The sequence below is a fragment of the Cyprinodon tularosa genome, unplaced genomic scaffold (assembly GCF_016077235.1).
Source record: "Cyprinodon tularosa strain WSP-4 unplaced genomic scaffold, ASM1607723v1 ctg726, whole genome shotgun sequence".
NCBI classification, from domain to species: domain Eukaryota; kingdom Metazoa; phylum Chordata; class Actinopteri; order Cyprinodontiformes; family Cyprinodontidae; genus Cyprinodon; species Cyprinodon tularosa.
The window spans coordinates 374449-400715 of record NW_024039481.1 but is presented as its reverse complement, the minus strand read 5'-3'; the positions used below and the strand labels follow the sequence as shown (position 1 = coordinate 400715).

Below are 26267 nucleotides of genomic sequence, written 5' to 3'. Positions count from 1 at the left end.
AAATTAAAACACATCTATAAATCTGGATCATTCATATGATGAAGCAGAAATACATGTGTTGTCATTACAAGTTTAGATTATTGAAAAATAAGCTTCATGGCATAAAAGTAATGTGTCCTTAAATAAAATTATAATTAAACTTAATAGGAATATATATTCACAATCCTAAACCTATTTTCTATTCATGTGTACAGAGATACAGATGTTCCTTTTGTTTTAAACAAGCTGTTATTATTTTGATAGGAAGTAAATGTAAAGGTTATATGATCCTATATCCCTGTTACAAAAACCCACAACAAAAAGAAAATATTTGGGCAGAAACTGCAAATGTGCTGGAGGCTGATGGGGATAGGTCATGGTCTCCTCGAGCTCTGAGGAAGTCGGAGCGGAGCAAGACGGGAGGAACAGCGGAGGCTGTAGGCCTGGCTTTTCACAGGTCTGGAGCGCAGCGGGGCGGGGACAGAGGATGTGGGATTTCTGGGTTACACAGCATCCAGCCAGCTGTGATAATAAACTTCCCCGTCTGTTTTAAAACACTCTGGTCTTCATCTATAGGTTAACAGCTGCTTCTGTGCGCAGCATGCTCGCGTGCTCTTTTTACCTTAATAACAGCGTATATGCGACATTGTCCGTCTCATTCATAAAACGGTAAAAGGTGGTTGAAAACGGGAACTGTCCCTGGAAATATGCGACATCCGGTCACCCTACTCGATGTATTTCTATTTTTTTGTTAGTTCTAAAGGGTTTAAGGATCAATTAATAAAGCCTTCCTTAAAGTAAATAGAGGGATCTTTCTCCCTTGTAGGTTTGTCTTCTTGAGATTTCTCACCTGCACAGAAACGAGTTATGCAACCAGTGTAGTGTGTGGGTATGTGTGTCCGTGTTTGACAGATCCAAATGTTTGTTTTCTGTCAAAGTGTCTCCTTGTGTGTCTATGACAACTTTATATGAGTTATGTTTTAAGAAATCAGGATGATCAGATATTCTAGATGCTTCCTTTCACCGCAGACATTTATTCTTTTCCCTCCTTGCTTCTCTATTTAATTTGGAAACATTTGCATCATCGCTATTCTTTCCAATCGGCAGAAGCTTTCATCAGATGTCACGCTGTCTCATGTCTTCCCTGTATGAGTGTGTCTGACCAGAGAAAGAGACAGAAACACTGCTGGGCACTTGGATTGCTGTAACTGCAAAGCTGTGAAGCAAAATGCCGCCAAGGTATGCTACTAACAAGTGTGTTGGTGTGTTTGTAGGATCTGACAGCCATCGGAATAACTAAACCAGGCCACCGAAAGAAGATCACGTCAGAGATCAACAAGCTCAGTGTCACAGAGTGGCTGCCAGAGCAGAAACCTGTGAGTACCGATGATAACGGAGAAGGATATGCCTATCACATCTTCAGAGACTTCTTTCTACTGAACTCATGATAACTGTGGTGCCTTGTAAAGATATTCATACCCTTTTTTTTTTTTTTTTTACTTTTTTTTTACGTTACAACCATGTGGAAAGAAAAGGCCTGGTTTTCAACTATATCTCTGTTGCACAGCTAGTTAGTTTCTCAGGTGATGGATTCATTTTAAAAATCATACTTTAATCCAAAAACTTAAAAAAAAAGAAAAAAAAAAGAAAGAAAAACTGGATTCCTTAAAGATGATTAAGAATCAGAATCAGAAATACTTTAATAATCCCAGAGGGAAATTAATTCAATTCAATTTCAATTCAGTTTATTTCTATAGCGCCAAATTCACAACACATGTCATCTCAAGGCACTTTACAGTTCAACCAGATCATACAGTCAAATTGATACAAAGTTTTCTATCTAAGGAAAACCAGTTGATTGCATTGACTCATTGACTCAAATACAATCCCTCACACTAAGCATGCTTGTAGCGACAGTGGAGAGGAAAAACTCCCTTTTAACAGGAAGAAACCTCCAGCAGAACCAGGCTCAGTGTGAGCGGCCATCTGCCGAGGCCGACTGGGGTTCAAGGAGACGGAAGCAGAGACACAAAAAGCAGCTGTAAAAGGCGGCCCCGTCCAGGAAACACACAGCCAGGCAGACGAGCTCCGAGCCAGCTCCCATTCCAGAGGACGAAGAGAGCACTTCCACTCAGTAACGGTCAGAGAAACAGGACCACACTGGAAAACAAGCCGATCTCCAACATCTATAAACAAGGGTGTTGATGGAAGCAGCACAGCTGATGTTTCGTTCCAGGATGACGTCACAGCCAAACAGGAACAGACGAGGCAAAGCTACTCTGAGGAAAAGCAGAGAGAGCAGAACGTTAGAGACTGAACTAACAGATTCTGCAGAATAGGAGAACAGAGAGAGAATGAAGCAGAATGATGAAATGGGGGTCCCTATGTCCTCCAAAAGTCTAAGCCTATAGCAGCATAACTATAGAGATAGCTCAGGATAACCTGAGCCACTCTAACTAAGCTTTATCAAAAAGGAAAGTTTTAAGCCTAGCCTTAAAAGTAGACAGGGTGTCTGCCTCACGGACTAAAACTGGTAGTTGGTTCCACAGGAGAGGAGCCTGATGACTAAAAGATCTGCCTCCCATTCTACTTTTAGAAATTCTAGGAACCACTAGTAAACCTGCAGATTGAGAGCGACGTGCTCTGTTAGGAACATAAGGAACAATCAGATCTCTGATATAAGATGGAGCTTGGCCATTTAAGGCTTTATATGTGAGAAGGAGGATTTTAAATTCTATTCTGGATTTAACAGGAAGCCAATGAAGAGAAGCCAGGATAGGAGAGATATGATCTCTCTTTTTAATTTTCATCAGAACTCTGGCTGCAGCATTTTGGATCAGCTGAAGGCTTTTAACTACAGTTTGTGGACTTCCTGATAGTAAAGAATTACAATAGTCCAGCCTTGAAGTAACAAATGCATGGACTAGTTTCTCAGCATCACCCCTGGACAGGATATTTCTAATTTTTGCAATGTTCCTCAGATGAAAGAAGGATATTCTAGAAACCTCTTTGATATGGGATTTAAATGACAGGTCCTGATCAAAAATAACACCAAGATTTTTTACTTTATTATCTGAAATCAGTTTAATCCCATCCAAATGAAGTGACTGACTAATCAGCTTCTTTTTCAGAGACTCTGGTCCAAAGACTATAACTTCTGTTTTGTCTGCATTCAGAAGCAGAAAGTTAAGAGTCATCCAGGTTTTTATGTCTTCAAGACATGCCTGTAATCTATGTAATGGGTTAGCTTCATCTGGATTTATAGACAGATATAGCTGGGTATCATCAGCATAACAGTGGAAATTAATCCCATGCTGTCTAATAACTCTACCAATTGGGAGCATGTATAAAGTAAAGAGAATTGGTCCTAGCACTGATCCCTGTGGTACTCCACAGGTAACCTGTGAGCATGTGGAAGATTTGTCATTAACATGAACAAACTGAATTCGATCAGATAGATAAGATTTAAATCAGTCTAGTGCTGTTCCTTTAATTCCAACAAAATATTCAAGTCTTTCTAAAAGAATATTATGGTCAACTGTATCAAATGCAGCACTAAGATCTAACAGGACGAGCACAGATACAAGTCCATTATCTGAGGCCATGAGAATATCATTAGTGACTTTCACCAGAGCTGTTTCAGTGCTATGATGAGCTCTAAAGCCAGACTGAAACTCTTCAGAAAGTTCATTATGGTGTAAGTGATCGCAAACTCCTTTGGCAACTACTTTCTCAAGAATTTTGGATAAGAAAGGAAGATTGGATATAGGTCTATAATTAACCAAGTCATCTGGGTCAAGAGACGGTTTCTTAAGCAGAGGTTTAATTACAGCAATCTTAAAAGCTTTAGGTACATATCCCTGTAACAGAGATAGATTAATCACATCTAAAATGGAGGAAGAGATCAAAGGGAATACCTCCTTAAATAACCTGGTTGGAACTGGATCTAACATACAAGTTGAAGGCTTAGATGAAGACAATAATTTTGCTAATTCAGAAAGTTCAACTGGATCAAAGCAGTCTAAACCCGGTTCAGATTCCATGACTACCTCAGGTACAATCGCGGATAGAGGAGTGCTTATGATCTTATTTTTAATAAGATCAATCTTATTTATAAAGAATCCCATAAAATCATTGCTGCTAAGAGCAGGTGGAATGGACGGTTCAACAGAGCTATGGCTCTGGGTGAGTTTGGCAACTGTATTAAAAAGAAATCTAGGATTATTCTTATTCTCCTCTATTAATGAGGAGAAGTATGCTGCTCTTGCTTTACAAAGGGTCCTCTTATACAGCAGTAAACCATTTTTCCAGACTTGGAAGGACTCCCGCAGGCCTGTGGAGCGATATTTTCTCTCCAGTTTCCTAGCATTTTGCTTCAAAGTACGCAGCTCTGCATTAAACCAAGGAGCAAGCTTTCTATTTTTAATGGTTTTCATTTTCAAAGGAGCTGTGTTGTCTAAGGCAGTACGCAGAGAACTAGCAACCCCATCAACAAAATCATCAACCTGTGAAGGGGAATAAGCTATGCTTTTGCACTCTGCAGCACTGCTCAGTGACACAGAGGAGAGAGAAAGTGAAGCAGATTCTTTAAAATTTATAACTGCACTATCTGATAAAGATCTACTAAAATTGAACCTTCTTTTGGGGGAGGAGAACTCTGTTAAAGTAATCCTGAAGGTTATTAGAAAGTGGTCAGAGAGGACAGGGTTGTGAGGAAATACTGTTATTTCTTCACATTCTATGCCGTATGTCAGCACAAGATCCAAAGTATGAAGATGAGAATGTGTGGGATTATTCACATTTTGAACAAAGCCAATAGTGTCTAAGATAGCATTAAAGGCTGCTCTTAAGCTATCGCCTTCAATGTCAGCATGGATGTTAAAATCTCCCACTATGATGACCCTGTCAGTATTTAATACCAAATCAGAAAGGAACTCTGAAAACTCATCTAAAAATTCAGAGTAGGGACCTGGTGGACGATACAAAGTTACAAAAAGAAGAGGTTTTCTTGCCTTGAAATTTGGATCACGGAAATTAAGGGTTAAATGTTCAAAAGAGTTGTAGGTATTAACTGTTTTGGGAGTAATCAGTAAGTCAGACTGGAAGATTGTTGCTACTCCTCCTCCTCGCCCAGAACTTCTGGGTATGTGAAAATTTAAATAGCTTGAAGGAGTTGCCTCATTTATGCTCACATAAAGAGGAGCAGCCAGAGGAGATTACTTTTGTTACACGCTCCAATTACAGTTTTTTATATATATATATATATATATATATATATATATATATATATATATATATATATATATATATATATATATATATATATATATATATATATATATATATATATATATATATATATATATATATATATATATATATATATACACACATCCAACTACACAAAATAATAAAATTTAAAAAACAGATAAAAAAGAGATAAATCAAAAGCTGTTAAAAAGTGTTAAAAACCTATGGAGGACCTAGAGAATCAATGATATAGAAAAATAATACATTTCACAACCACTATTGAGAGCATATTTCCTTTGGATAAACTTTACATGCACAAGTGCTCTTCACCTACCACAGTATTAATGTCAGATTAAATAATACTACTTATATTTCAGTGATAATATCAAGATGCTACTTTATTGAATCTCTAAGATGAGAAAAAAGTCAAAATTCTGAGAAAAAAGTCAGAATTCTGACTTTTATCCCATATTAAACTGAAATAAAATAAAAAAATCAGTTTAATTTTTAGAAAATTTTCGGTGGTCCTAACCATCTACCATACACAAAATTAAAATAAATAAACAAAACAGTTTTTTGATTTTGCTGGCTATGAAAAAGCCCTAGCGGGCCACAATGTCATGAACCGAGGACAGATGGACCCAGTATTAAAGGAGAGACAGTCAGCAGGAAAGTTCAAAAAGGTTTATAAAATTAACAAAAACTAAAGTGGAGCTGTGGCTCGTGGACACTGCAGGATGGGGAGCAGGGCACCGCCCAATCACAGAACTCTGCAGGAGAAACACAGGCAAGTGACCATGATCATCTGACATAGGATAATTATCTGAGTTGGCCACTTACCTGGTCTAACAGTCCAGTCCTAGTAGAATGTCCCAGTGCTGCAGTCCCAGAAGACATGCTGGAAACCGATCCTGGTCAGGGATCCAGAACAGACAGGGACAGGATCCAGTTCAGGCAGGAACAGAAACAGGAGGCAGGATCCAGACTTCAAGGTATCCACAGGCTTCCAGGAGGGTTCCGAGTCTGAAAGGGTCCGAAAGCATGACCAGGTTTTCACGCAAAGGAGCAGACAGGATCAGGTGCAGATGAGCAGACTCAGTGGAAGAGGGTAGCCGAGACAGGACGTGGAACCAGAACTTGATGCAGGACCTTTAAACTGGTATCCACCTTGGAGCCAGGCTTACTTGGATAAAAACTGAACCTCCCCACATATAGAGCCAAAAACCCAGAGGATTCAGCAGGGGAGGAACAGTGGACGATTAGGAGACGAGACAAACACAAAACCCTCTTTCCACTGGCCACCAGGATCCAGGACATGAACCAAGAAAATAGACTGAACAGAAAAACAGTTAATGATCTGGCACTGAATGCTCAGGCTGAACTGAATATAACCAAGAGGAAACAGGTGAGAGGAATAAATTATAATTGAGGCAGGGAGGGAAAACGACAGAAAGGAATGACTAATTAAGGGAGAGCAAACAAGCCAGATCATGACACACAAAGGGGGAACTAACGAGCCTTGCGGTTCTGGAGCCCTAGGTTGCTGACCCAGGGTCTAGAAGAGCGATTCTTTCTGTCCTCCCATGTTTATGGTCGGCCACATCTTGCTCACCGCTTTGTCAAAGTTTTTTTCCAATCTTCAAACCCGGTTCCCCAATATTACAGTGAAATACTTTAAGCACACCAAGAAAACACATTTTGAAAGAGTGAGAATACTGAAACCCATGCATACATTTTCTTCTTCTGTGCTTTTTATTAGACAATCACATAAAATCTCTGTGAAAATAGACAGAAGATTGTGGTTGTAAAGTACAGTTTAAAAAGTGCTAGCGGTGAAAGGGTATGAATAGTTTTGCAGGGAACTTGGTTGGGTCACACTGTGAGATCCACCATTTTTAAGAATACTTGGCTCAATAAACAGACATACTTCTGGTGTCCCTACAGAACAACCTTGGGGAATGGCTCACAGCTATAGGTCTGAACCAGTACCACCAGGTTTTGGTGCAGAATGGTTACGAAAACATTGACTTCATCACGGACATCACCTGGGAAGATCTGCAGGAAATAGGCATCACAAAACTTGGTGAGGCACAGAAACGTTTTGTTGAGTGTTGGTCCACTGTTTGGTTTACAGCATCCCTGTTCTTCATGTTAAAGCTATGACCATCAGAGGGTTTCCAGCAATCCCTGTTCTTCATGTTAAAGCTATGACCATCAGAGAAGAATGATGCTTTGTTTATTCTCAATTATCATCTTTATAGCTTGCATATTTGACCTATACCTGCATTTTAAGTACTGTACATCTACAGTATGGCTTTTACATACATTCTATTTTGAACACACAGGATTCCTAAGTAGGACTAGCTTTTTATTTTGACCTGATGCAGTGTTTGTTTTTCCCTACATATACATATACATTTTGAATGTTGTATTTCATGCTTTTTAGCCTTTCAAGGTCAGCTATACGTATATGCAATATTTTTTGTTGAAGCACCCTTTGCCATCAATCAGAGCCTCAAATCAACATGGATATATCTCTACGAGCTTTGCATACCTTTTTTGGGTATGTATTTTTTATCATTCCATCCTGCAGAGCCTCTCTATCTCTGTCAGACTGGGCAAAACTTTTGGTAGATTTCCATTTTTAGGTATTTTAAAGGAATAGTACACCCAAAACATGATTAGCCTTCATTTTCTACTCACCCCCATGCTGAACAACACTCTGGAGTACTTTTTTGATATCTCAAATGCATCTGGAGATCTGGGAGGCTTCTTGCTGTCTGCTGACATTCAAATAATGGAGGTCTATGGTGCCCCAGACAGAAAGGTCCAAAAATGTCCAAAAAAAACATGTCAATATTCCTCCATACTGCTCGTCCAATGTATTCCAAGTGTCCTGAGTGGGTAGCATCCAGAATTTACTCGAAACGAAGTCATTTAGAATGTTTTTAGAGCATAAACAGTAGTGTATAGGATTTCCTGAAAGCGCGCACGTGCGCGATCGCGACACTACGGAAGCCGGCAGACCAAACCAGCGCATTCAGCTCGGCAAAGAACCCATGCTCTTCCTCAACACTGAAGTCCTCAGACATTTTTCTTTCGTTGTTTCTTTCTTTGCACAGGTAAACAGCACATTTCTTCTTCTACGCTTGCATTATTGGCAGAGCAGACGCTGAATGCGCACTTTCATCTGGTTTGGTCTGCCGGCTTCCGTAGCTTCGTGATCGCGCATGTGCGCGCTTTCAGGAAATCCTATACACTACTGTTTAAGCTCTAAAAACATTCTAAATGACTTTGTTTCGAGTAACTTCTGGATGCTACCCACTCAGGACACTTGGAACACATTGGACGAGCAGTATGGAGGAATATTGAAACGTTTTTTGTGGACTTTTATGGACCTTTCTGCCTCGGGCGCCATGGACCTCCATTATTTGAATGTCAGCAGACAGCAAGAAGCCTCCCAGATCTCCAGATGCATTTGAGATATCAAAAAAGTACTCCAGAGTGTTGTTCAGCATGGGGGTGAGTAGAAAATGAAGGCTAATCATGTTTTGGGTGTACTATTCCTTTAAGAAGTATTGTTTTCGTTAACAATGACAATGACTAAATCATTTTCTCGTCGCTCCTTTTTTTGCTGACGGTAAGAAAAACTGACGAGCTAAATATGGATCTTTGATGAGTAAACATTGACTAGTCATAGGTTTCAGTTTTCGTCACGAGACAAGACTAAATAAAAACGTTAGCGGGTGGTCGGTATGACATTTAAAATGCATCATTGTGCGGTAATCAGCAAACGGTTCGCTCTCAGCAGTATGGCTCTTCAATCGCTACCTAATAAACTATGTGGCTGATCATCCTCTGCCAAGTGTAAAAAAAAACCTTTTTCTAACTATCAAGATTTTATTTTATCCAGCTCACAAGAGGTGATGCTAAACATTCTATAATTTCTACCAAACAAAATCCATAAATTATATCCAAAGCAAATATTTCACTGAATTCTGTTTATTTTTGGATAATGAGCCTGATGAAAAGGTACATAGATCTCTGAATATTTCTCTCTCATTGTTCTCATTTCTATTTAAATATGATGTAAATGTTTCCTTGCATTGTCATTAAAACTTTCTGTTTTCTTTAAATATATCAACATTTTAGTTAGCATATTCATTCAAGTTAGGTCTGGATTGCTATGGCAGTACAAGGCAATGAAGTAGGTTCTCTCTGTATATATTTAAATCAATACCCTGTGACTTTAAATCTACTTTGACCCCCGAGCAGTACTAACTGAGGGACAAATTCTCAGAAATAAAGAAAGAAATTCCCAAAAGTAGAAAGAAGAATGTTTTTGTTCTTTGCTTTTTTGGAGCAATGAGGATTTTATCGATCTGTGTGTAACGCATAATTCATAGTAGATCAGAAAGTGTTTAAAACAATTCCTTTATTGTACATTTTGTTAGCTTTTCTGTCTGCTATATTAAACAATATGATGTGCTGAATTATATCTTCTTTTTTCAAAACTTTTTTGAGACACTTTTTTTACAAAGTAGAGCATTAATTCATAACAAAACTTTATTTGAATTCTATAAATCAAAGGTTTACCCAGTGATTGTAGTATCTAGGCTGGAGCTGGTTCACTTTTTGCAACATAAACCTGACTAAAACCTTTTTAACTTTTGTCGACTAAAACCAACTAAAACTAAAACATATCCTAATGACTAAAATGTGACTAAGACAAATCAAGGTTTTCATCCTGAAAACTAAGATTAAATCGAAGATGTCTGTAAAAAACAAAAAAAACAACACCGATTTTAAGAGATGTTCAATTTAGGGCAGGGCAATTAATTGTATTTGCAATATAATCGCAATTTAAGTTCAAATTTCAAATCGCAGAGGCACTCAATTTTAGTCACAATAGATTTAACAAGAGCAAGACACTAAATTTCTCCCTCTGGCTCTTTAGCTGGCGGTAAAACGATTAAAGAGGGAATGCTGTTGCGCAGAAATGAACAGAGAGTTGCAGCTAGCACTTAGATCTATACACTATGGTAGAAGTAAGAGCTTTTTCATGCAAATGTTACAGCATAGTCCTGCAACACTGGACTCTGGACAAGCAGGCTTTCAATGTCATGAAAAAACTGAAACCCTGGAGTAAAACTTCAACGAACTTGTGCTTAGTGCAAGGAAAATTGCATTAAAATCCCAATATTGGTTGAAAATAATCGCAATTTTAATTTTTGGCGAAATCATTCAGCCCTAGTTCAATCGGATGGTAGGCCAAAAAATTGAAAGACTCCTTAAAAACACTCCTCTCTTGTCTTAGCTGCATTATTTGGGTTGCTGAATGCCACCATAGTGGAGTCATGCTCAGAGATTTCATAAAGTTTACTTGCATTTGTGGCTGATACACTATATTGCCAAAAGTATTTGCTCACCTGCCTTGACTCACATATGAGCTTAAGTGACATCCCGTTCCTAATCCATAGGGTTCAATATGACGTCGGTCCACCCTTTGCAGCTAGAACAGCTTCAACTCTTCTGGGAAGGCTGTCCACAAGGTTTAGGAGTGTGTTTATGGGAATTTTTGACCATTCTTCCAGAAGCGCATTTGTGAGGTCGCACACTGATGTTGGACGAGAAGGCCTGGCTCTCAGTCTCCGCTCTAATTCATCCCAAAGGTGTTCTATCGGGTTGAGGTCAGGACTCTGTGCAGGCCAGTCAAGTTCATCCACACCAGACTCTGTCATCCATGTCTTTATGGACCTTGCTTTGTGCACTGGTGCACAGTCATGTTGGAAGAGGAAGGGGCCAGCTCCAAACTGTTCCCACAAAGTTGGGAGCATGGAATTGTCCAAAATGTCTTGGTATGCTGAAGCATTCAGAGTTCCTTTCACTGGAACTAAGGGGCCAAGCCCAGCTCCTGAAAAACAACCCCACACCATAATCCCCCCTCCACCAAACTTTACACTTGGCACAATGCAGTCAGACAAGTACTGTTCTCCTGGCAACCGCCAAACCCAGACCCGTCCATCAGATTGCCAGATGGAGAAGCGCGATTCGTCACTCCAGAGAACGCGTCTCCACTGCTCTAGAGTCCAGTGGCGGCGTGCTTTACACCACCGCATCCGACGCTTTGCATTGCACTTGGTGATGTATGGCTTGGATGCAGCTGCTCGACCATGGAAACCCATTCCATGAAGCTCTCTGCGCACTGTTCTTGAGCTAATCTGAAGGCCACATGAAGTTTGGAGGTCTGTAGTGATTGACTCTGCAGAAAGTTGGCGACCTCTTCGCACTATGCGCGTCAGCATCCGCTGACCCCGCTCCGTCAGTTTACGTGGCCTACCACTTCGTGGCTGAGTTGCTGTCGTTCCCAAACACTTCCATTTTCTTATAATACAGCTGACAGTTGACTGTGGAATATTTAGGAGCGAGGAAATTTCACGACTGGATTTGTTGCACAGGTGGCATCCTATCACAGTTCCACGCTGGAATTCACTGAGCTCCTGAGAGCGACCCATTCTTTCACAAATGTTTGTAAAAACAGTCTGCATGCCTAGGTGCTTGAATTTATACACCTGTGGCCATGGAAGTGATTGGAACACCTGATTCCAATAATTTGGATGGGTGAGCAAATACTTTTGGCAATATAGTGTATATTCTCACCTTCTATGCACCCAGTTCCTCAACCTTATCCTTAACAATGTCTATTGCTTGTTTTCCATTAGTACCTTTCTATTTGACACATCTTGAGTTGATTCTAATCTAGATGATTTTGGTTCTTTTACCCTTACAATTGAGCACCAACTGACAGGATGAAGCACTCTGGATAAATACAGGAGAGAGATGGGAAGCTGGTGTTAGGGGAAGCTAATGCTACCTGATCCCAGCTTGTAACAGTGACCATAGACGCAGTCAGCAAAGCGGCTTGAGAGAACAGTGAAGGTTCTATTGAGTAAAACCAGCCAGAACAGAGGCGGCTTATCTTCTAGACTGTTAGCTGAGAAGCCTGGTGAAAAAAAGCTTAGCTTTATTTTAGAGGTATTGGAATATTTAAGGGCTGGGTTTATTTTAGTGATTGATATTGAGCTGAATTCTAACTCCTTTGTTACTATTAAAGGTCACCAGAAGAAACTGATGCTGGCCGTAAAGCGGTTGGCAGAAATGCAGCGCAGCTCAGATGGACGTGGTTCCCTTCGAAAGAAGCCACCTCCAATCACGCAGCAGCAGGAAGTCATCTCAATGGACAGCCCGCCTCCAGACGGTGAGCTGGGAATTTACTTAAGCCTCTTTCACAGTAAAATTAGCAGATTAATGCAGGTTTTTAAAACATGTTTCGACCAGCTGAAGGGATGCTTGTGCATCATTTCATGGGCATTACGCTGCCGTTATTCATAGGGCTGGGTACCGAACTTCGGTTCTTTTATGGTACCGACCGAAATGCTTCGGTTCTACAGAGTAACTAAACATGCCTCGTCTTTCGGTACCAAGTTTCGGTGATTGGCTGTAACACTTAACGTGATTGCGTCATCCAGGAAAAATACACATGTGGTCACGCCTACAGCCAGGGTTCATGTGTATCTGTTGTGAACTGGTTGCAGCGTCGTGGAACCCCTTTAAAATGCCCCCCAGGTCAAAAGTGTGGCTTCACTTTATTAAGACTGATGCCAATAATGCGCAATGCAATACATCGCGCACGGAAACAATTTAAGAGCAGAAAGTTGCTCTGTGTTTGACTGCAAGAAAGCGGACTTCAGCCGGCGCGACCATCCTCCTCTCAGCAGCCCGTGGGCGGAGCAAAGCCAGAGTGGAGTGAATCATGCGAGACACTCTTGGAGAATGCTGCTTTCAAACTGGACGCAGCAGGAGCAGCAAAATCACGCCTGCTGCTTCATGTTTTGCTGCTTGTACCAGCTTCTGACGCGCGGCTGAAGAAGCTTTGCTGCTTTGGCTGCGCGGTCAAAAAGTGGCTCTGACGCGCGTTGGGCGGAGCTACTCTATCCTTTATTTGCCTTGCAGCTATATTTGCTGTGATCAGTGGGAATTAAGTAGTTTTATTATGTTTTTAAAGGGATAGTTCGGTATTTTTGACATGAATCTGTATGGCATCCCCATCACCAGTGGCATGCAATCACACTGACTTACCCCTGGCAGCGTCCTGTGAGCAGAGTTATCGTCCAGTTTTGGTCAAGCCGAAAGTAGTCCGGCAGGTTTTTAGGACCAGCGAAATAAAACTTTTCTCTTCCCAAAACATTATGTGTTCAAAAGAGTGATATTTTTGCATCCCAAAAACGTTGTAGTGGAAAAAGTCACACGTCGTTATCAATTGGTCCTATTTTCTCTCTGTTCGTATCACTGCGCGCCGTCATTCAGACAGCGAGCTCAACAACAGCCAGATGCTTGTCTCCCTCCGCCTAGCTCCTAGCTGGGCGGACCGAGACATGCATCTGGCTGTTGTTGAGCTCGCTGTCTGAATGACGGCGCGCACTGATACGAACAGAGAGAAAATAGGACCAAGTGATAACGACGTGTGACTTTTTCCACTACAATGTTTTTGGGATGCAAAAATATCACTCTTTTGAACACAATGTTTTGGGAAGAGAAAAGTTTTATTTCGCTGGTCCTAAAAACCTGCCGGACTACTTTCGGCTTGACCAAAACTGGACGATAACTCTGCTCACAGGACGCTGCCAGGGGTAAGTCAGTGTGATTGCATGCCACTGGTGATGGGGATGCCATACAGATTCATGTCAAAAATACCGAACTATCCCTTTAAGTGGGAAAATCCACCTGAAAACTTAATCAGTGCAGTCAGTTCATCCTGCCTTCCAATATTTCTGTCGGAGCCGCTCAGACCCCCACATACCAGCGGTGCGCTGTTAGTAGGATCCCATTCAACGGGCTTGTTTGTCAGACATGGTAATTTTTCTAAAGTAAAAACTGCTAAGTAAAAAGGTCCTCACAATGTAACAGTGAATATTAGACACTGATTTTTTTTTTTTTTTATGTAAGAGGAAAAATGTAAATGGAAAAATCAGAGCTTAAAATAAAACTCAAGATTTGTACTTTATTATGTTGTGTAATTTTCTTTTTCTTCGAATTGATTTTATAAAAATGTATCGTTCAGGAACCGGTATCGAAGTAAAGGTATCGGTATTGGTACCGGAACCGAAAATTTTTGATCAATACCCAGCCCTAGTTATGCATAAGTTAGGCTATCGTAGGACATAAGTTCTGGACTCGTTATGAATACTCTATGTATATGCCCAAAATGGGAAAAATCCTTGAAAGTTTGGCGTATGCAAGCGTTTTAGGAGATTCTGGGACGTCAGGGATATGCTGGCTAGGTCGTCAAGATGTGACAGGGCCCTAACAATCCGCATTTGGCAAAAAAGCCTTGTGGCAAGCTGTGTGGCCTCTGCACCCTCACTGTGTGGTGTGTGTCTGGTGACGGCATCACACTGGGTTAGTGGTCATGATGTAACCAGTCTGACAGAAATCGGTAAACAATGAGAGCAACATGTAAGGAAGCCAGGGCATAGTAAGGGTGCTGTATCGTTTCACTCTTTTATCTGCCCAAATATCTCTTTCACCAGTGCTGTGCCATGTTTATTGAATGTAAGCAGAGTTCATTTGGCTTGTTAGATCAGACGAGACGCAGTATGTTGACGTCGGTACTTTGCACTCAGTGGTATCGCATAAATAAGAGGGTCGACCTGGGTCTAGTGTTCCCACTGTATGCCGATTGTAGTCGAGTCGTTTGAAGGAGATTTTGAGCCGGGTCGATTTTGACCCATTGTCACTGCCACTAAAAGCTGATCCCTTCCTTCCTTCCTTCCTTCCTTCCTTGCTGACATTAATCGATACCGTCTCATTCTCTTCTCAGAAGTCATCATGTCTCCAAAGATGAGCACCTTCCAGGACAGTGAGTTGAGCTCAGAGCTACAGAATGCCATCATTCACTCAGGTCAAGAGGTCAGGGTTCAGCGAGCTCGTAACCTTAGCAAAGACCACGACGAGGTGACATCGGTGGGTGTTGGGCCGCCGAAGAAGGAGGCACGAACAGTGAGGCAGCAGAGCAGCCAGGGGAGTGCCTCGTCCCACAGAGGAAGCGTTTCGTCGCAGGGCAAACACCGTCACTCTCACAACCAACCTGCTCCTCCCTACACACCCCCACACACACCCACCAAGACCAGAAACTCATCTTCCTCCTCCACTTCCTCTGTTCAGAGCACAGCTTCCCCACAGAGCAAAACCAAACCTCCCCCCCAGTCGATACAAGGGGACCATCCTCAGTCGCACTCACACCCCTCTCAATCTCCCACCCACCGGGGAGCTCCATGTCAAGTCCCCCAGCCACAGCAGGCGCAACAATCCCACCCACATCCTCATTCGCAGACACAGGTGATGGAGGTTCGAGATGGTCCACAGCAACAGGTTCCACAGCTCTGCCTGCCTCCTGAAGCCGAGCAGGAAGAGGCAGAGGGAAAAGAACCCTCAGCTCTCAAGGAGAAACGTGCCCACAGCCTCAACCTATACGCCGCTTTAGACGGGGAATGTGAGGAGAGGGTGAAGGAGGGTGGAGAAGCAGGAGGAGGAGGAAGGGAAGCAGACACAGCAGTGGCCCAGGGCTCCATGGTTGTAAGAGCGGAGGGAGGCAAGTACGCCACAGTGACCCACCGCGTGAGTCGCAGCCATTCTGTCCGCAACCAGGAAAAGTCCACCGGTCGCTGCCAGACGCAGTCCTTCGCTTTGCGTCAAAAGAAGAAAGGTCCTCCGCCGCCCCCACCTAAACGCTCGAGCTCCGCCATCTCCACCTCCAACTCTAATCTGACGGAGGCCAACACGCAGCAGCAGACACACACCACCACAGGCGGGATGCTGGATGTGCCGTACCACCAGCAGCGGCGGGCCAGCGACCTGGGGATATCGGTGGAGACGGCTGCAGTGGAGACCAACAGCATGGGCAGCGTTCGGAGCATTGCTGCCATGTTGGAGATGTCTTCCATAGGCGGCGGCGCTAAAGGCATGGCACTGCAGAAGAATTACCTGCAGGTACGGGCACACATCTGCATTTCTAGAGCAGGTCATTCATGGTCCTTCGTAAGGTTGCAGCCAATAATTTTTTCATCACATCGTCAAGATCTTTTCTGCTGCTTTTATAAAATCATTCAGAAGTTGGTGTTTCTACAAACTGCTTAGAGTAAGGAGACTAGAACCACATCCAAGGACGGCATCCTTTAGAGAGAGATCATAGAGAAGAAAGTACATGAAGCAGGGGTAGCCGTAACAGGTGTTTTGATAATTATGCCATGAGAGTTTGCGCGGTAAACGTAGTTAAGAGTATGCACGTGTTTCAAAGTGTTGGAAAGAGAAGAACATAGACAGTAACAAATACAGGAGGCAGAAAATGATGCTTCCTAACTGCAGCTTGCTGTCAGGGCCGCCACAGACAAGCATCACAATAAGTTTAAAAGCCTATGATCCAAAACAAAAGCTCAACTCTGAAGTCTACCATTGTTTAATTTAATTCAGTTTATTTATATAGCGGCAATTCACCAATTCAATAATTTTCGTTTGGACTAGCAGCAGGTATGATGATAACAACAGTGCAATTAAAACAGCATAAATACATTCAGCTTAAATGATAAATGGTTAAAATGCATTAACAACAGCAGCAGAAGTTTGTTCGGCAAAGCGGCAGAAGCAGGGCTGTGCGTGTGTGGGGGGGGTGTATGTGTATGTGTGTGTGTGTGTTCATATGATAAAAGGGAGGGGGGGGCTGCTTGTACTGTAAGAATGGTCCCTCAACCATGTGACCACACACGTTTAAATGCCAGCAAATTCTCTATAAACTAACCTTAATTCAATTCAATTTATTTCTATAGCGCCAATTCCCAACACATCATCTCAAGGCACTTTACAGTTCAACCAGATCATCCTGTCAAATTGATTCAAAGTTTTCTATCTAAGGAAAACCAGTTGATTGCATCAACTCATTGACTCAAATGCAATGCCTCACACTAAGCATGCTTGTTGCGACAGTGGAGAGGAAAAACTCCCCTTTAACAGGAAGAAACCTCCAGCAGAACCAGGCTCAGCGTGAGCGGCCATCTGCAGAGGCCGACTGGGGTTCAAGGAGACAGAAGCAGAGACACAAAAAGCAGCTGTAAAAGGCGGCCCCGTCCAGGAAACACACAGCCAGGCAGACGAGCTCCGAGCCAGCTCCCATGTCAGAGGATGAAGAGAGCACATCCAGCCAGTCACAGTCAGAGAAACAGGACCACACTGGAAAACAGGCCAAATCTCCGACATCTAGAAAACAAAGGTGTTGATGGGAGCAGTACAGCTGATATTTCTCTCCAGGATGGAGTCACAACCAAATAGGAACAGACCAGATGAAGCTACTATGAGAAAAAGCAGAGAGAGAATTTTAGAGATTGAACAGATTCTGCAGAGTGGGAGAATAGAGATAGAATTAAGCAGAATGATGAAGAAGGCTCCCTCTGTCCTCCAGCAGTCTAAGCCTATAGCAGCATAACTATAGAGATAGCTCAGGATAACCGGAGCCACTCTAACTATAAGCTTTATCAAAAAGGAAAGTTTTAAGCCTAGTCTTAAAAGTAGACAGGGTGTCTGCCTCACGGACTAAAACTGGTAGTTGGTTCCACAGGAGAGGAGCCTGATAACTAAAAGATCTGCCTCCCATTCTACTTTTAGAAATTCTAGGAACCACTAGTAAACCTGCAGATTGAGAGCAAAGTGCTCTGTTAGGAACATAAGGAACAATCAGATCTCTGATATAAGATGGAGCTTGGCCATTTAAGGCTTTATATGTGAGAAGGAGGATTTTAAATTCTATTCTTGATTTAACAGGAAGCCAATGAAGAGAAGCCAGGATAGGAGAGATATGATCTCTCTTTTTAATTTTCATCAGAACTCTGGCTGCAGCATTTGCAGTCTGTTATTGACTCTGCAGCAATCCCTTACACTGAGCATGCATGCAGCAATACTGAACAGTTTTGGGATGAGCGGCCTTCTGCTGTGGATATTTGGTTAAAGGAGATGGAAGCAGAGAAACAAAAGAAACATACAAGCACTGATCTATAAATATTTTCTAGTTTAGAAAATGTTAAGATAATTTTTTTTGTGCAGTTATTCAGATAAGCTCTGATTTTCATGTCAGAAAAGATGAAAGACACCACATAGTTAGTCACACTAAAATCTTAGCCCATAGCTATGTCTAGGAGAGAAACAGGACTAAGGACTGAAAAACAGGTCAGGCTAATATCTATAGTTGAAGGTGCTGATGGCAGCAGTTCAGCTGATATTTCCCTCCAGGATGGTGTCACCTCAACTGGGTCTTGAAACAAGAGAAGTCTTGTTTAACAAAACACGAGAAATAGAAACTTTGCTGATTATTTTCAGGTGGGAAAAACCAGAGAGACCATTGGTCTGGACGGTGAGGTGGTGAACCGGCGGCGAACCATCAGCGGGCCCGTAACCGAGCTGGTGGAGGCCGCCAGGCGGGAACAACCACGTCCAATGGATTTCACCCCACCTTCCACCCAACCTCCGCCTCGGTCCTCCCCTCCTCTTGTGAACTCCTCTTCACCTCAGCCTCCATCTTCCCCAGTCCCCTGCTCAGCAGGCAGCGGCAGCTCATCGGAAAACCTTCCATTCGCCGAAGAGGGCAGCCTCACCATCCGCCGCCAAGCTCGAGGAGACGGAGAAGGACAGGTAACTATCCAACTATTTGTATATATTCATGTTTGTCTATGCGTCAGTCGATCTATTCTACTCTGCATTATCTACGTAATGTTCTAAAAGTCAGTGTGCTCTAATGTGCAAAGCTACGGTGAAGCTAACGCGCTTGCTCAGCTTTAACTGTTGTTTCCATTTATCTTTGTTCATGCTTTGACTGTTTGTGCAACAATGACCTTTTATCATGAATGTATGAACTTTCCGTTAGTGTGTATTTTGTGTTTGTCTGCAGGGTGACAGCGACGCCCCCCCAGAAGACGGGGGATTCACCCTGGAAGATAGCCCTGAAGCCACCGGAACCTTGAAACGACGGCCCCGTATTTCCAAATCCCACCCCAACGGCTCAGACTTCACCCTCCAGGAATCGTCCACCGTCAAACGCCGTCCTAAGAGTCGCGACAAGGAGCCCGAGGGCTTCGCTGAAATGGCTGCTGCTAACGGGGAAGCGGTTAGCGCCGGGCAGCCCAACACCACGCAGCCGCAGCCGTACCAGAACGGCACGGCCACTGTAAAACGCCGCCCGCCTTCTGATGCTGGAGTGACAGAACAGCCGCAACCTCAGCCTCAGCTTCAGCATCAACCTCAGCAACAAGTGGCCCCGGCTCCCCGCAGGGACAGCGTGGACCAGGGAGCTCCTGCAGGAAACGAAGGAGGTCCTGTGAGGAAACCAAAGCCTCCGGTCTCCCCCAAACCTGTGGTGGCCCAGATAAAGAGGCAAGGGGGCCCTCAGGCCCCACCGCAGACTGCACCTAACAAGAGAGTCCCCCTACCAGGGCCGGGGACCCCAGGAAGTCCAGGTACTCACAGAAATGTGCACTCATACAGAGAAGTTTAAACATTTATATGAGCTCATCATGGCTAACATTTCCATTATATTGTTAGTCTTTTAATAATTCATTTGAACTATTCTTTAAGGAATGAATTTAGCTCCATTATTATTATTGCAAAAAAAGAACAGATTTGGTAAATGGAATTTTCTTCTAAACAAACTTCTTTTAAACAAAAAGGGTTTTGTAACTTTGCTGTTTTCTCAGATTTAGTTAATTTAGTTTTTTCCATGTTCTATTTTTCAGATTCTATTTTTAGAGAAACAACTAAATTTCAGACAGGTTTTCTTACAGAATAAACTTCTTTTATATACATTAAGTTTTACAAATTGCATTATTTCACATTTCGTATTATAGATCAAATTCGGCGTGCGCTGGCTACCATTCATTAATCCTGTCCTCTGAACTGCTGCTAGTTTTCCTCACATGCCTGGAAGATGTCTAGTGCTGCTACCACAGATGATCTCACTCTCCAAATGGAATTGAACGATTCAGATTAGCTAGCCCAATGAATATGAGGAGTAGAGCGTAGCCGCCTGTGGCCCGGGCTGCCTGTCACAACTCCAGTCTGGCGTGCGGATGACGTCATACACACTCCGCTTTGTTTTAAATAAATAAAAATATCAAAATATATAACCGCGGATGTCTGGGAGGACAGTGATTCGCCTACATGTTATGAATGCTGGCGTACCATAAATAATAAATTATGAAAAGTTTAGTTTGTGCCTTCAAGTCGTTGCCCATAGGAAGACTAGGAAGACGTTACTTGGATATAACCTAACCGAATATCTTCAGAACGGCTCCAAGTGACACAAAACTAATATAGGTGAGTAGAACATGATGTAATAATGTAAAATTAAGGGCCAATGTGAAAAAAAAGACGGTGTTCCCCTTTAAGCATCAGATGAAGAGATATTTGTTAGTGTTTAGGCTTGGCGGAATGGAAGGCCTTCGCCCCGGTTCAGTTCTTCACCTGGTCCGGTTCATTACATCCAACAGCAGGTTTCATAGAGATTTGGATCAATCCTATGCATAAATAAGAGATAACTTTTAAAGGGGGTTTAATTTTATAACTCATGGTAGCCTGGGACGTCTCCCTTTAGCTACGCCGGTTAGCTGGTAGCCGCAACCCTCATGTAGCAGCTCCTCAAGGCTCCTATTAGGCAGCACTAGTCACGGATCGGCAGCTTCTATCGGCCTCTAACGGCTTCTTGGGCAAACAGCAATATTGGGCGTCGCTGTTGCTCCTTCGGCGGTTAGACTTAGGTTACCAGAGTTGTATCAGCTCTCCTTTGCTCTCCTGCAGGCGGCCTCAGGAAACACTGCATTTAACTCGGCTTGTATCAGAGGAAGAAAAACTAAAACACTACCTTCAGCTTCTTCTGAATCGTAGGAAAGGTAGTCTGACTCAATCCTCCTTGACTGAAAGAACAGTTTTAATGTCAAATCATTCTGGCTTGAACATGTATATAAATGCTTTCTTTATCAGATGATATTGTTCCAAAAATTAAGAAAATTTCTATTAAAATTTTTTTTTTAATCATTATCTAATGCAGGCCAGTTAGTTATACGTCAGCCTGAACACCTAAATTCGGCCAATTATATATCAACAGTCATCTGTCAATCAAATTTTTTCGGTCATGGCATCTTGATTCATATGTCGCAGCTAATGTACGCAACGGTTGAAATAAGAAACAGGAATCATTTCCTTTCCCATTGAGTTCCGTCCCAGTGTTCACGAGGATGGACGTCTGTGTCTTCAGCAGGCGTAGAGCTATAGGAACTGGCAGCGTTGCGAGGCAAGGGCTCAAACATGTACGGCTGGAAGCCTTCTACACCAAACCAAGCTTCTGCCGCCCTGGCGTCCTCTTCCACAACATCTTCATCCCTGCTTTCCTCCTCTAAATAAAAAATGTATGACGGAGGAGACTCATCCACGACCTCCGACACTAAATTCTCCTCCTCTGACATGTTTTCTCTGTCCATAGCGTTCCTTGACAGTGTCGTTTCTAAGTCGCCAACTTAGCGCTAGTAGGTTCCCATTGGTGTCTTGATTTTGTGAAAGAAAAAAGTAAATTCCTGCTTTATCATCCTGGAAGTGACTCTTCTCTCTCATCGCACAGTGGAAGGAAAGAAGATCCCTCCACCGGTCTCACCTAAACCAGCACCCCCACTCACGGCGCCAAAACCGGCCAAGCTGATCCACTCCATGACGAGCCCCGCCTCCCCGACCTCGGCCTCCGCCCCGGCCAAACAGCACTCAGCCGTGGCGCGACAGACAAGTTCCCCCACCGCCTTCCTGCCATGCAGCAACCCCAACCCGCCGGCCGCCAAGCCGACTAGCCCCTCTCCTCAGAGCCCCCACACACCGCAGACCCCCCCTACCCCTCAGACACCCCAGACCCCGGCTACTCCCAGCCCGACCCCGCCGCCCGTAAAGCCCCCCCGCTCCTCCATCGGGGGAGTGTCGGTGGACAGTGGGATTGTAGGGGGCGCTGTCACACCACAGGCCTCAATGAATGCAGACTTTGGTGTGGACTCTTTGGTGCATCAGAAGCTGGAGGAGACGAGCGCGTCGCTGGCTGCTGCTCTGCAGGCCGTGGAGGATAAGATTCTGCGACAGGACGAGTATGGAACACACACACACACATTCTTGTTCTGCTATACATAGTGAGCACCATGTGTTGACTCCCATTGACTTCCATTGATTTCAGTCATTCTGAACATTTTCTATGGCCTAACCCTTAAACTAACCCTAAACCTAACCATTACCAATGCATAAATATTATCTGCATAGAGACAAATTTCCTAAATCAATTCCCCTCATTTTTCTACAATTACTACATTCTTCATGATAGTTTTAGCTCAATTAGCTTGCAATTTATAATGGCATAAATCTCCAGCTGTCTGTTATTTAACAAAACTACAGAGATTCTGCAAAAATGATCTGAAACCATATCATCATCCCTAAAACTAAAGCAAAAATCTGAAGCTGTTTTTGTTGTTTGCTTTAAACAGAAATCATTAGAAGCACCGCAGTACAATCTTCTATCTGGACTTTGTCCTTGGAAGTTCATAGGTCTGTAGATGGTAATCTTCTGCATGTGTTTGTCTTTAGCTCCATGGCTGAGCAGAAGACCACAGTGAGCATCCTCGATGACATCGGCAGCATGTTTGACGACTTGGCCGACCAGTTGGACGCCATGTTGGAGTAACAGCAGAAATCTGATAAGTGAATCTCCATGACGACGCTGCATCGAGACTGAATCAGAAGGCACAAGAGGCAACCTCCCCTCCAGCTATCTCTCTCTTTCATCCATCTCTCTCTGCGTCGCTCATCTCCGTCTAATTGTCCATCGCTGCTCCAGAAGAAACTCAATTCTTGTCTTTTTTTTTTTTTCTTATGTTCTTTTTGTGCGATGCAAAGGCCCCTCAAACAATGAAAGGTGACGGAGCAACAAAACACGCTTGGACAGAGATCTTGTGGAGAGAGAAGTGACAGGATTGAAAAAATGGATTAAAAGACAGGATGAAAAACAGAGAATAAAAGGCCTAACTTACTGGAGAGAGAGAAAAACAAACACAAAGAAATGTTTCATCTTTGAGAAGATTGCAATCACATTGTGAGTCTTATAAGAACTCCACATGGACTCTATAAGTGAATAAATCCTAATACAGATTTAAAAACCATCTGTGTAATGAATCATAGTATGGTATGTGTACATTCTAAGCATGGAGAGTTTATATCTACTGAAAAAGTCCTGCATTAGCACAGTAATATATGATATATGCTGATAAATATAAAATCTCTAGCTCTTTGATTTGATGTCCTGGTTCTGTGTGGAATGGTGACCTCTGGTGTTGTGATGATGTAAATGACTTGGTGAAAAAAAAAAAAATTATAATATGTGACCAAATTAAGACTATTCACCTCCCGATGGGCGTGAGAGAGTGCAGCATTTGTGGAACGGCGAGGTGGATGTGCATCTGGAGAACGCCGTGGGAATTCAGGAGCACATTTCAGTTCCCAGTGGTGGCTGATCAGAGTCACACGGTCTGCATCGCCCCCCCGTATGCAAGCACGCACGCGGACAGGCCCACACGCACACCGCAGAAGCACAATGACCCATGCGGCCTGCTTGCACACACACACATATACACATGAACCTTCATAAGATGAACTAAAATCATAGAAAAATAGGGCTACAGCTCGTCGTTTAGCGAAGCTTAAGGGAAACGTTTAAGGATGTTGTTATGGAACTTATGAAATCCGATTTAAGGAAAGGCAAATGAGTCAGATATTTCTGGGTGTGTATGGTTAGATGAGTCTGAGTTCCCCCAAATTACCTTGTGAAGGTCAGCACAAGCACCACAGTCGGAGCTGCATGAGAACATAGAGGGCTGCAAATCCCCTGCTGACTGACCCAGTATAGCAGGAGAATCAGGTTCCATCATCACTGTCCATCACGTCCCCACAAACTTAATTCAAAACACCAAAATCAAAGTCAATTTAATGCTTTTAACACTTTTAATGATTAAAATAGACTTCAAATTAACAAAAATATGGAAACAAATGTGTTCCAATATTATTAAAAGCAAAGAACATGTTTAAAAAAAAACATTTGAAGAAAATATGTCTGGAAAAAAAACCTTTGAGAGTAATATTGGTGCATGTCAAAGTTTAAACCATATTTTCAACTTTTATTTAATTTTAATTTTGGGTTGTTGTTTTTTTTATTTGATCATAATTCTTTTTAAATGATTTGCTTTTTTTCTGATTTTATGTTTCAAATTGGAATTTCAGATTTTTAGATATTTATTCTTTTTATCAATTGTATCTGGGTTTTTTTTCAGATTCTATTTTTGAGAAAGAAATTTTTTCAAATACGTAATTTCTCCCGACTTTGGCGGCAGGGAATAATTTGCTCCTATTGGACATCAGCAACAGCTTTTCTACTGGTTCGTGCAACAGAAAACCCAGGAGCGGAAAGGCTGAAATGTTTTAAAGGGGATTGGTACTGAATACAATTCATCAAAAGAAAAAAAGAAAATTTACAAAAAAAGTCATGCTAAAAAATAGAATCTGATAAAAACTTTAAGAAGAACTTTTTTTTTCCAAACAAATTTTTTTAGAAAAAATCAAAGCCACTGGATGTGCCAGGATGGGTCCACCCTGACTCATTGTGTTAAATAAGAATTAGGTTAGGAATTCATGCCATGATTTGCAAAAAGTCAACCTCTTAAACTTTTACATTTTGCCATGCAACAAAACACAAAACTTAAATGGGTATTATTAGTATGTATGTATGTGCCGAGAAATGTTAAGACCACCCAGGAGCAACATAAGGGACAATCCTGCTAAAAAATCAATCAGAAGGTAAAAAACAACTGGACCATCTAGCAGGACAACAACCCTAAACATGAAGCTACTGGATCAAAGCTAATTCATGTGTCAGAATGGCCTAGTCAAAGTCCAGAACTAAATATGATTTAGAATCAGTTGCAAACTTAGTTTGTTTAGGTTGGTTAATACTTTTGCAAGACACTGTCTGCAATTGCAGCAATACTGATTAGGCAGCAGCAACGTTAGCCTGAATGCTAAAACCCTTAGCACACAGCTAACTTGTGTGAATTCTAACATGATTAAAAAGTCCATGACATTTCAGCACCTTACTCATACTTCTCTCATTCTACACCTAAAAGCCACTCATCTTTTTTTGCCATGACAATCTACTGCATCAAATCCCATTTTTTATCGGTCGCTACAACATGTAGCTGCGATTTTTGTGTAAACAGGGCCGAGATCTAAAGGTGTTTAAGTAGTTTGGACCTGCAGGCAAGAACTAAGTTCTATTTGACCAAAATAAATTAGGTGCAATACTCCAGTATTTCATTTCATCATCAGCACCTCCTAAAGGAAATGGGTAACATAGCAGCTGCACTCTTTGTCTATGAATAAGTAATAATTCAGAGAATAGTTGTGATATTTAAATTCAGATCACATAGAGAATATATATATATGGATATCTGCAAAAAAATACATAAAAATAAGAAGTGTATTTATGAAGTGTGTGTCATCATGAAGAGTATTTTTCAAAGTAATCAGATTTAACCTGAGTATTCCGAACCAGTTTGCTTCTCCATGCTTCAGTGGTCCAAGCTAATCGATCATTGTAGGATACCATGTTGGAATATTTTAAGGAAGTGTTCTTTTATAACATTTTATTATTATTATTTTTTTCTGCAGACGTGTTCAGATGTGGCGATGTTTATAATACAAGCAGTTCTTGTTGTTGACTGTTTTTTTTTGTATGATTTATATTTCCTTTTTGGTCTTTCAAACATGTGCCTTGCTTTGTGATTTGGTCTAACTTCAATACAGTGGATGGGTATCTAAAATATCAGAAAACCGATCTGTTTTCCCCTCTTTGCTACGAAAGTTACATTTGTTTA

General features: G+C 42.2%; 1 protein-coding gene across 6 annotated transcripts in view; it reads left to right on the top strand.

Moving 5' to 3' along the window:
* caskin1 (CASK interacting protein 1) overlaps positions 1-24370 on the top strand; it is a 178422-nt gene extending 154052 nt beyond the window's left edge. For 5 of the 6 annotated variants that reach the window (XM_038269252.1, XM_038269250.1, XM_038269251.1 and 2 more), the window contains 8 exons: positions 1254-1355; positions 7174-7312; positions 12344-12487; positions 15110-16278; positions 18652-18963; positions 19196-19784; positions 21938-22442; positions 22933-24370. In XM_038269252.1, the coding sequence (XP_038125180.1) occupies positions 1254-1355; positions 7174-7312; positions 12344-12487; positions 15110-16278; positions 18652-18963; positions 19196-19784; positions 21938-22442; positions 22933-23029 (3057 nt within the window). In that variant the 3' untranslated portion in view covers positions 23030-24370. The remainder of the gene's footprint in view (positions 1-1253; positions 1356-7173; positions 7313-12343; positions 12488-15109; positions 16279-18651; positions 18964-19195; positions 19785-21937; positions 22443-22932) is intronic. The other variant, XM_038269249.1, reaches the window with a different exon arrangement.
* The last annotated feature ends 1897 nt before the right edge of the window (positions 24371-26267 follow it).